The sequence below is a fragment of the Lycorma delicatula genome, chromosome 11 (genome assembly GCF_047948215.1).
Source record: "Lycorma delicatula isolate Av1 chromosome 11, ASM4794821v1, whole genome shotgun sequence".
Taxonomy (NCBI): domain Eukaryota; kingdom Metazoa; phylum Arthropoda; class Insecta; order Hemiptera; family Fulgoridae; genus Lycorma; species Lycorma delicatula.
The window spans coordinates 76284398-76296896 of NC_134465.1; the positions used below are offsets into that span (position 1 = coordinate 76284398).

General features: G+C 34.5%; 1 protein-coding gene across 3 annotated transcripts in view; it reads right to left on the reverse strand.

Annotated features, from left to right (window-relative positions):
- Nucleotides 1–12499, reverse strand: part of yl (Putative vitellogenin receptor yl) — a 144566-nt gene that overhangs the window by 101929 nt on the left and 30138 nt on the right. For all 3 annotated transcript variants that reach the window (XM_075378230.1, XM_075378231.1, XM_075378232.1), the window contains exons 7-9: nucleotides 7018–7167; nucleotides 3799–3909; nucleotides 2558–2683 (exon numbers count right to left, since the gene is read on the reverse strand). In XM_075378230.1, coding sequence (XP_075234345.1) covers nucleotides 2558–2683; nucleotides 3799–3909; nucleotides 7018–7167 — 387 coding nt within the window. The remainder of the gene's footprint in view (nucleotides 1–2557; nucleotides 2684–3798; nucleotides 3910–7017; nucleotides 7168–12499) is intronic.

Genomic DNA, 12499 nt, shown 5'->3' on the forward strand with positions numbered 1-12499 from the left:
CGTCAAGTATTCATAGCTGGCCTACATGGCACAAGTGGTAGCATCTCGGCCTTTCATCCGGAGGTCCTGAGTTTGAATCCCAGTCAGGCATGGAATTTTCACACATACTACAAATCATTCATCTCATCCTCTGTTATAATACCTAATGGTAGACCCGGAGGTTAAAAAAAAAGAAATAAAAAGTATTTGTAGAAAAATTTCTGAATACCTGTCTCCCAGCAAAGGGTAGCTTACACAATTTAGTTAAAAATGGCATACAACAAGTTCAGTTTCAAATGCAAAACAAAATAGGCAACCTTGCATTAGGACTCCACAGCCAATACTCCATTGCCAATACTGAAAGGGGAATTACTGCCAATCAAAAAAAAATCACTACGCAAGTTATCCCAACAATCTGGTGTTAAATACACATCTTGTCATAAAATTCTTCATGAATTAAAATTGAAACCATACCACGTTACAACTGTGCAACAACTGAAGGAGACAGACTATGGCTGACAATAACAACAGAGGACGGTGGCCTCCAAGTTCCCCAGAGTTGTCTACTTGCAATTTTTTCTTTTGGAGCTACTTAAATGAGAGAGTTTATGCATCTAATCCCCACAATATTGTTGAAGTGAAGGTGAACATTCAACGAGAAACCAACACAATTGACAAAAACATTTTGCATTAGACTCTCAATATGATCAATCGAGCACAAACGTGCATCAATGAACAGGATGGTCAATTTGAACATGTTTTGTAGCAATAAGGTAAATAAATGCAACATTTAAATTACATTTTATGTTTTTCTTATTTAATTTATCCATATCATTCATAAAATTTCATTCTAACATAACTTACCGATCTGCAGCAATTATGTTATGGGTTTGATTTTATGTTGCTCACCCTGTATAATGCTATATGCAGGTACCTTGAATATAACATTATTTTTCTTAATTCCAGTGAAAAGCAATATAATAAAATTCAGTTATATTATATAAGAAAATGCCTTCTTTTGCAAAGTCCTAATTAATAAAGATGTGGCTTCTAAATTTATCCGATAAATTAATTTTATCAAATTAATAACAGTAAAATTAATGAATACACCACAAGAACAAATAAATGAAATAAAAAAAGCTGCTAATATATATGAGCAATTTTGTAAACAACAGACTTCAATTATTTAGTGTTGGATTTAATAATAATAATGAACTGTCTAGAAGAAAATTAAATCTAGTAAAAATTAAATAAGATAAAATGGAATCGTTGATTATAATTTGTTGTAGAAGATTTAGACAATACCAAAACAGTCTTCCTGTAGCTGCAATATTTTAAGACTGTTTCCAAACCACCAGACATCACTGATTGATGGCAGTCAAGGAAGAATTTATTCTATTATACCCTCGTTTTTTTTCTAATTTTTTTCACAGCATAATATAAAAAACAAAGATTAATAATTAAAAAATAGTATATACAAAGAACATCTGTGAGATGGTGATCAAATGAGTTATGATTAGTGTCTGTATTTTCCAAACTGTTGTTTGGCATTTTGAAATGGAGAATTTTAAGAAAAATTGTTATATACGCATCATTTTACCTAATAGCAAAGTATGTTATTGAAAAATTTCATAACAATCAGAAATTCGGCCTTACAAACATGCTAGCAATATCCAAGGGTGAAGTTAAAACAAAATCTTGCTTCACTCAATTACATTTTCTTAGATGAATTATCTGACAGGTAATTTATTAAATTTTTATAGTCAACTAGAACTATAAGAACCCAATAAACTGGGCTGTAATTAATTGTATTAAAATTTTAACCAGACAGATTAAAGTGCCAACTTCTGGAATAGAAATTTAATCCTCTACCAGAAAATTTATCTGCAATCCAACAATTACTCTTCTATTTAAAAAGTTTTATTTCATCTATAAAATAAAGAAGGTAGTTAAACAAAACATTTTCTTGTAAATGCAACCTTCATCAATTTAAATACAGTAGTTTACATCAGAATTAAGTAATAGTATGTGTGATTAATAAGTCCTGTACAGGACATGCCCCACTGCACAGTCTAAAAGGTTGGTATGATCATTACTTTGATTTCAACCATAAAAATCTATCCTATAAAACTTGTCCCATGCACGTTTCTTTGTCAGTTTCTATGGTGAATTAATTCTTCAGTCAAAAAAAAATTTGTGACAGGTATAAAAAAAATCTTGTAAATTATTCATTACAAATCTCTCCTTACCTCGTTTTCTAACTTTTATAATACACACTACATTAATTTACTGCATAAGTACATTCACTTGAAAACAAACAGATAAACTAAAAAAAACTAAGACATGAGAAGACTTAACATAGGTCACAATTGGTTAGTTTTTGACATTTGGAAAAGGCATTTTATAATGTAACATGTACCAAATTGGTTAAGGAAAATTGGAGTAAAATAGAGAAAGGAGACATGAAAACTGCATCATTTCGATTTCTTAAAAAATAATCTAATAACCAATATATAAAATCAGAGTTAATTACGTATACCATATTGTAAAACAAACATTAAAAGATTGAAAATAATACCTTCAACTTTGCATCTTCTACGATCCCGTTGCAATGCATATCCTGGATCACAAAGACAATTGTAAGAACCAGGAAGATTCTGACACTTTTGATAACATTTACCAAATTCCTGGCATTCATCAACATCTGTTGGAAAAAAGGCAATCAGTTAATCAAATATAAAATACTAAAACAATATGCCAATATTATTATAACAGAGCTATAAAATATCAACATTCTCTAGCCATTGCACAGTTATCATTATGGTGCAGAAAAGAGATGTCTTTCAAATGACCCCATAATCTCAATGTATATATTTCAAACTATTAGGAACTCTGATTTTACATATTTAGGACCTCAGCCTAAATTTATTACACCCATAGGATTGAAAAGCATATACAGCCACATCTATATACACAACCGTCACCAGCAAACTATAAAAAATACCAGACATGCAACTTACTCTGCAGATATCTGCATCCTCAGAAAAAAATCAAGCAACTAACTGCTTAAAATCAAACGACTGAGGGAAATTGGATCATCTACGATGTGGGAAATCAATAGACAAAACTAGAAACCAATAAAGAGCAACTGTGCTCACCCAAGAATGATAAAATGATTAACTCATTCAAAGTGCTTAAAAACTGTTTCCTCAGTTCTAAACGGCAGATACCACTCATAATACCTCAGGAGACTGAGGAATCATAATCCATGACATGAAAATCTGCTGCTCCCATCCCATGATCAATGATTTCTTTTCACTGACCAACTAAAATATGGGTCACGAAAAATTATTTTACCTAGATGAACAAAATAAAACAGCTTTACCTACTTGAGAATAAGTTCAGGATTTCATAACAAAAGCCCTTGCCATTTCCTAGAACTAAGTGGAAGGAAAGTAGTAGACTGACCAACAAACTATTCAGTTACTGAAAGGTTTTTATATTAAATATTTTAATATACAATCAAACAAAAAATAATAAGAAGACATTTCTAATTTTACTCATTTGTCATTGAGTCAAACAAATTGACTACATAACATTTGATAACGGAATTTTAAAAGGAAAGAAGTGTTACCATGTGTTAAAAAAGTCAACTCACTTTTTTAATTCTATTTTTTCTCAGATCTTATCTGAAAATTACCAAGCACTAGAACCCATTTCCTAGTATTGATCCAAGGAAGAAGAGATTCAAAGACATAAAAATAGAATAAGATGATTATCAAGTATGTAATTTTTTTTATTATAAAGGATTACTACTACCTTCACATAATCCATTTCTACGTCTATAGCCTTGCTTGCAGACACAAATAGGACCACTTGGAGAAGGGAAACAATCTGTTTCATAATCCTTACATTTACCATGGCACAATCCTGTAAATTTAAATTCAAAAAAATAAATTAAGTTATATATTTACACATGATTAAAGTTATATGTTTACACATTTTTCATGACAGCTAATGGGTTTAATTTCGTTTAATTAGGAAAATTATACATATATATCAAGCAAAAATCCAGTAAGGATCCATTGATAACAAAAAGTGATCGACAACTCTGAAGCTGTCTTCCTCTAAATTACTTTTATCTACATTGATCTAGGTAAAAGTGATTGTTGCATATGCATAATAGCTTCCACTCAATCAATATATAGTTGTCAAGCCACTTTAACAGCAGTCACTGTTGTATGGTTTCCCATGGCTGGGAAAGTGATGCCTGCAACAATAAACAAACCTACAGGTGTGAGGTCTGGACTGTAATCTGATTTTTCAATAATTATTAATTCTCTTACTTAATCTTTTTCTACCCTTTGCAAGTAGAAGACTTAAAAGAGTTCACAATCATGTTCACCCTTCTCTCTGGAGTGGGTGCAAGTCATTTCTCCTCTTTTCCCTGCAATATGTATTTCCTCCCACATTGCTAAAAGCCTTTCTTTTGGTTTATTTTTTTCCATTCTCTATTCCCACATTCCCTTTAGTTTCTTTTCATCCCTTAATCTATTTAAAAGCCCAAAAGTCACCTTGATTTCAAATTAATAATATTCCCTAGAGAGTTTTCATGGTAGTAAGAGTTTCTGATTCATTCTCTCTCAATTTTCCTTAAAGAGAGCCTCCCTCTTTTGCACCTGTTTGCTAATTCACAACAGTATACGGACATAAATTTAAATACAGCTACTTTTTTCCTTTCTTATTTCTCTCTCACTAAGAAAATTCTCTATTATTTGTCCAGAAATACCAACAAGTAGTCAAAACAGGTGGTGTCTGAATACAAAGGTCTTAATACTGCCAAAACTTACAAGTTGTATAAAATTTATAGGTCTACACTAGCAAATGTAGGGAAAATAAGGCAGTGGTGTCATGAGTTGAACGAATAAGGCAGTGGTGAACGCATGACAAAAGTCATGCAAACACAATGAAAAGAGGAATGAAAGATATAGAGATCAAGTAGAGTGGCCTTGATGAATAACTTAGTATAGAAATTTGAGAAAATTGATACTTCACAGTTAATACTTTTTCCCTGGGATTTCCTTATATGTATCTTAGAATACAAAGTACTTAATTGTTAATGAAAGTACTTGGCAGTTGGCAATACTTGTTAGTGTCATTCTAATTACCAAAACCATCAAAAACAGAGAAATCTCAACAAACCCAACTACACAAAAGGTACAGTTCTTTGGGTCCAAAAATACTGAAAGGTATCTTGTGATTGTTTACAAGCTAAGAAGCTTAATCAACATACACCAGTAACACAAGTATCCAAAACTGGATCTTAAAAGGATGTGCATCATAAACAATCATATCAGCTGATCAAAGATGAAGCTTACACAATTTTCAATGTACATTAAGGAAGCAAAAATATATTTAAGGATTTAACAACTGTTAATTTATGTCAATGATTTAATTCTGGTTATAACTTTAAGAACTAAAAAAGGCTCTGATATATAGTAAATAATGACTTAGGCTACGTTGCACTATGAACAAAAGCGATGTACTGCCTAATATAACAGAAAATTGGAAGATCATTGGAAAGTAAAATAGTTATTTCTATTTACTAATATGTAAAAATAAGAAAAATTATATTATTAAAAAAATTAAACAATCAAAATTTAACAGATTATACTGAATACATGAATAGTATCATAGACTTTCAAGCAAAGAAAATTTTATGAAGACGATTATTGTAAATAAACATTTTATTCATTATTAGTTCAGAACATTACTGTAGATTATACAGCCTTATTAAAATACATGGGTCTGCTGGTTCATAGGTAACAGCATGGAACTGCCACTTTACTGTTTGCCAGGAAGATTAAGGAAAATTGTAGTAAAACCTCAATCAGATCTGCATTACAAAATGAATGGACAAAAAGTAGTTATGGTCTATACCAAACACAGAAATTATTATGTAACTGCATATTACGGTACATACACATTTAACAATGAATTGTGCACACTTCTGTATAAATCTCAAACAAGACAATTATAAAAAACTAAAAACCGCGACTGCCAAAAAAAAAAACATTGCTCTTTAATATAGGATAATTACTAACATAAGATAATTATAGAGCGTGCGGTAACAATCGGTTCTGCCGTTGAACTGCTACGGTGGAACAAACATCACACACCACAAGTACTTTTAGGACAGTTGTGTAAAAACACTATTAAAAAACAAATTCACATAAATCAGATACGATGTTTCCAAATCGTTCAAAATGAAGATGTGAATTATTCAAAAACGATTCATTCATACGATAGACTTTTTCAATTTTTTAAAATTTATTTAAAAGTATACATTATATATATATATATATATATATATATATATATATATATATATATATATATATGTGTGTGTGTTTATTTATTTATTTATATAGCCTATGACAATCCTGGTAATGCAAGGATTCAAAAGTGGAGTCATACATCTCATACGGTTCAGCCGTTGAGTCGCTACGGCGGAGCATATACACCCTAAATAAATTACACCCTTTTTAGGCAGTCGTACAAAAAATAGAATTATTTCTGTCAGAATAAATTTTTTTACTTTTTTTTCTGGATGATCCTTTACGATCCTTAAGATCGTTAAAAATAGAAAATGAAGAGTCAGGGATCATAAAAATCTCCTTCTTTTAATGACTGAGTAACCATGAAAATAGCTTGATTTAACAAGCATGCTTGATTTAACAAGTAAATAATGTTATTTTTTTAGGAATAAATTAAATTACCTTTTTTCTTTTTCAAAATAAATTTCTTGATTTAATGAATTATAACATAAATGATAATTGAATTGATGGCTTCATAAAACAATAAATCCTAAAATAACTGAAAAAAACTTTATAACTATGTATGGATATTTAAGCGCGCGCGCGCACGCACAACTAATTAAATAAAGATCCACAGTAAAAAAAAATATAAAATAAATGAAAAGTACAGTATTTTGTTGGTGCACAGTGCATGTGGATGAGTAAGAGTTATAATATTTACCTGTATCTGAGCAGTTTCCACCTTCATCAGATCCATCAGAACAGATGGTAACATTGTTACATACTTCAAAGAAATTTAAGCATCGTGATTTATCTTTGCATAAAAAGTATCTATTATCTAGTGTACATTCTTCTGGAGGAACTCTAACTGCTACAGAAAACAAACAAAAAAATTAAGCTAATAGATAAGTAATAATACATTTTCATTAACAAAATAGCAAAAATTAACCGTATAAGTAAAAAATCTTACTCATTTTTAAAAAATGTTATTATGATGTCAATAATATACCATGCTCGAGTCGGCCGATAACAGTAGCGGCTCGTAGTTAAAATTAGTAGGGGTGCTGCTCCAGAAAATTTTTTCTGGGCCTTTTAAAGGTTAAAGTTTTCTGTAAAATAAAAGAACCGTAAAAAATGAATCAAATAGAATAGCTGGAAGCAGGATAATAATCTAATTCTACACTTTATTACATTCAAAACATGGTACACGAATACATATTTCCGTATTAGGTTTAACCGAATACGAAATAACCGAATAAAATGTCAATATAGATAATACTTTTTAGTATTATTAGATAATAACTTAATAAAATGTCGCTTAAAAACAATATAGTCCAATGGTGCTTAATTTTAATTTCTATATACACAGAAAAAAATGCGTAATTAGTTTTTACTAATTACCTTCTCTTTCGCCTTTCCAGCGTGTTTTTGGAGAGATTTAGCAATCAAAGAGCCCTTGCTTTCTGTCATCTTCTGATCGCTACTGAAAAAACAACTAAACCGCTTTCATATGCCTTCCACCGACTAAATTAGAAAAGGGAACGAACAAGAATGTTCCATACACACGCGAAGTAAAAAAAAAACTACCTTCCACCAGCACGCCCGAGTCGACATTGCGGGAGAGACATGCTCTCTCTCCTCGTAGCCTTGCGTGCAGTTTCCTATGTGCGCATGCGCAAAACATCCAAACACCATGCCGCTGGAACTGTGAAGCGCACAGTTCCATACAAAGAGTTTTGTATCTTTTTCATAAACTGGGGGATGGCTATTGACATTAAACTTAAGGATTATATATTGAACAAGTATAAAGAAAGAATTAAAGAAAAGAGGACTCATTATATTAAATGTTATCGATAATCAAGTAGAAATAGGGAGTGCTGCAGTTCTACAGTGCCTGTACGCGAGCCGCCACTCGCCGATAACTGAAAAAAATCAATGAAATCATGGAAAAAAGTGAGCAAAACTTACACATTAGCAGTTGTGGTATCAATTGCAAACTAAATATTGACCGCAAAACAGTTTTAAACTATTTGGAAAAGGCTGGATAAACAAAAAGTTCCATGTTTGGGTCTCATAGGATTTAACAATAAAAAATTTAATGGATGGAATTTCCAGTTACAAATCATTATTATAATGAAATAAAATCAAACCGTTTTTTAACAGATCAATACAAGCGGTGAAAAATGGATCGCATACAACAACAATGAACGGAAGAGAGTAATCGAAGCGAGTTGAAGCTCCACAAACGGTGGCAAAGACAGGAAAGACACCAAGAAAGTGATGCTGTTTATGTGTTGTGGGATTGGAAAGAAATTATTCACTATGAGGTGATGCCGCTAAGTCAGATGTTTGTTTCTAACCTTTACTATCAAAAACTGGAAATTTTACACCAAGCGATCAAGATAAAGATACCAAAACCATCGATAGGAAAAACCATTATCAGTCATCATGACAATGTCAGACTCAATTTCAGTTTTTCATCTTTCGTCAGCTTTAAAATTGAGGGAATTTGGCTGTGAAGTTTTGATACATGCGACACCGACACAGTATGTACGTTTTTTGTAGACTCCGCGAAATCTGTATTTTGTTTACGACTTTTACAGCTTATGTCATTTATCCTTATTGGATGTTTTTTTGAACAGGATGGATTTGTGTTTTATGCTAATAATTTAGAGTGTGACTAGGATTTCTTAAATATTAAAGGATTTTTACTGGTGGGTAGCCTATAGGCTATCCTAATCATCAGGTTAGTAAGCGGTTGCTTTGTTTAATCACTCTTACTGGGCTTGTGCTGTATTATACTTTATTTGTTTGTCTGCGTTGTTTTATTACTTATTTGTGCTATTTCGTTCCTTTGTTTAATTTTTTTTTTTCAGAAAAAAAATAATAAATATCTGTTGCTAGGCAGACTTCTTGTTTGTTGATAGCCTGTCATTAGCTCTTTGGTGGCTGTGGTTTGTTTATGTTTATTATACTTACTTGATTTTTTTTTTAATACTACAAAGATGTCTGACAGGGGTAAGACCACGTTCTGGTAACGTGGTATCCGAGATTCAGCACGATGATTCTTCGTCGTAGTCTGCTGTTGAGGGGTTGAGGGCTGGACCGTCAGGGGTCCCTGCTCATGGGAATAAGGACTATGTGGTCCAAGATTTCCAGAGGGTTATTGGGAGTGCTGGGAGCTCCAGTTCTGTTTTAAGAGAAGCCACTGGTTTGGTCTGTGGTTACACTCGTCATTGCAAATCAGCTGATTTTCAAGTCAACAGTTCTAAAGTTCAAATCCTAGTAAAGGCAGTTACTTTTATACGAATTTGAATACTAGATCGTGGATACCGGTGTTCTTTGGCGGTTGGGTTTCAATTAAACACACATCTCAGGAATGTTCGACCTGAGACTGTACAAACCTACACTTCATTTACATTCATACATATCAAACTCATTCATCCTGTGAAGCAAGATTCCAGAGGCTAAATAGAAAAAGATGATTCCTCTTTTAAGGGCTTTTGATGAACATTATGCGACAGCATTGCATGTGTTAGAGGGTTCCAGCAGGACCAGTAAAAAGACCTTACATGAGTTGGTTGAGAGAGTTAAAGGAACTTAAAGTGATCATGAATGCTTTGGTGAACGGTTAAGAAGTTTTTCGGCTTTCTACGGTTAAGAACTTTTAAGGAGGTGATTAATGTTATTACTCGGGTACCACAGTAAGCGCAACCACAGCGATGGAGTGAAGTACTTAAAGGAAAGCATGAGGCTATTTTATATCTCGTCAGCAACCCGAGGTCCTGTTCGTAAATTTAAAAGAAGGGTCTGCGGAAAAGACTAGCAATCAGACGAAAAATGACTTTCAAGTCGTCCTGCGTGACAAGAGATCTAACTTGAGGATTCGGAATATCAGAGAGACTCTAAAGGGGTTGGTCGTTGTCGCAGATGACAAGGAGACTGTGAAGGTTATTTCGGACTCTCTAACGGGTTGGTACATCCGACATGAGAGTTGCCCCAAAACGACTATTTCAATAGTCGATATACAATAATTATAATTAATTAATTATAATTTTGATATACAATATCGATTGACGGCTATCTGAGGACTCATCCTCAGATAACCGTCCTAAAGAGTCAACAGCTCACTGTTGACTCTTTTGAGGCAGCACAATACTCAGATGGATGAGGCCACTTTCAATGCCAGATGCTATTTAAATCGGGTAGGCGTGAAGCAGAGGTTTATCACGGCGTATTCGAGGTATTCCTGAGATTCTTGATAGCTTAGTGAAACAAGGCAGGTTGTTCGCGATTTATCTTCGTGCAGGATTAGAGAATACTTAGTTGTCCGGTACTGCCTCAAGTGCTGCCAATATGGTTTTATGGTCAAGAATTGTAAGCAATTGGCAGTGATCTGTGCACATCGTGGAGATAATAAGCATCAGCGTGAAGGGTGCCCTAAGAGGCCTAAAGGTCTTATTTACATTAATTGGAAGCGTTTTCGCAAGGACCATAAGCACTCTGTGAAAAGCAAGGTGTATCCGTCTTATCAGAGAGCTGTCAATATGTACTGTAAGTCGGTAGGTTTACATGGTTAGTTTCGGTAGTTGAACGCACTGAGTGCATACATTGATCAGGTAGAGCTTGGTGAGGTTACTCTTCGTAGGAATTTGGATCTTGTTTTATTGCAACATATTTCTGGTGATCTGCCACCTTTTCTCGTTGGAAAAGTTTTCTTATGGTTCTAATAGTATGTCCGCTGTTCTGTGCAGAAGAGAGTTAGATCGTGTTTCTCTTCGACAGTTCTCAATCTGCAGATTCATATAGAATGTTGCAAGTTCATATTTTCAGTACCGTGACCCTGCAGATCATCATCTTGAGGTTTGGAATAGGATCCTCATTGGTACGGATGTCAACGCTAAGTCACATTTGTGGCATGGTGGACTTTCACCGATGTTAGTGGTGAGTTAGTTGAGGGCTTTATATCTCTACATGGTATCAGTTTTTTAATGAACATGACGAGTTGCTCACCTACGCGGATATGGTGGATGGGCGTCGGTTGTTTAGTGGAACGAATACTAATGTTATCGTTGGTAGGTATATTCCTACCAATGTTTGCAACTGCAGAGTGGTTGACGATTCCCAAGCGATCATCGGTTAATTGTTTATGAGATCGTTGGTGGTTTGCGTGATCGTTACCGATGTAACGTTCCGGTTGAACGGGATCGGCTTCTGCACACGCATGCGGATCGGAAGAAGTTTGTCGATCTTTTGTCAGCCAGACTTTGCGTTTTAGATCAGGGTCTAGACACTATTGGCCTAGAGAACCTGGTAGAGGGTTAACAGCGGCTTTTATGGATGCCGCTGACTATTCGATTCCCCGCAGTTCTGGTAAAGAGAGATTGGCTCCTTAGTGGAATACGGAGTCATATAATATGAAGAAAGCTGTCTGTCGCTTACGGAGGGCCTCTCAATGTGAGGGTGATCCTGAGCGGCGGACAGTTCTTATTGGCGAATACAGGGATCGAAGATCCAACTATTTTCATAAAGTCCGGACGGCCAACAGGGACTCGTGGCGTTTCTTTGCGGACGACCAAGGAAACAAGGATCCCTAGGAAGTTGTGTATAGAGTTCTAGGACATAAACATAAAAAGGATGTTCTTCTGCCCGCTCTATCGACCTGGCAGAGTGTGATTTGGGATATCTCCGGAATTTTACGCAGACTACTCGACGATCTTCTCCCTGGTGATAGCAAAGCTGGAGAAACCGCATACCATCTTTGGATACGGCGTGAGATCACTCTGTTTCGCGGGGATACATTATCTGTGGAAGTTACCGAGGTCGAGGTACGTCGGACTATTCTGTAGTCTTGGTAGAGGTAAGGCGACTGGCTTTGATGGACTGACGGCTGAGCTCCTTGTTCGTTCGGTTGGAGTTAACGTGAGAATTATCACACGCGTATTTAATAAATTATTGTTTGGCGGGTTCTTCCTAGTGTGCTGGAAGAAAGGGATTCTAAAATTGTTGTTTAAGGGGGGCGACAAGAATCTGGCTGTTAGTTCATAATATCTGCCCCTGACGTTGCTACCGGTTATCGGCAAGGTCTTTGAGGTATTGTATCTTCGTATAAATGAGAGGTTGGCTTCGCGTGGGTTGCCAACGGAAAACCCGTAAGGGTTTCGCCCCAGAAAAGCCACCGAGAATGCCACACTTCGTGCAAT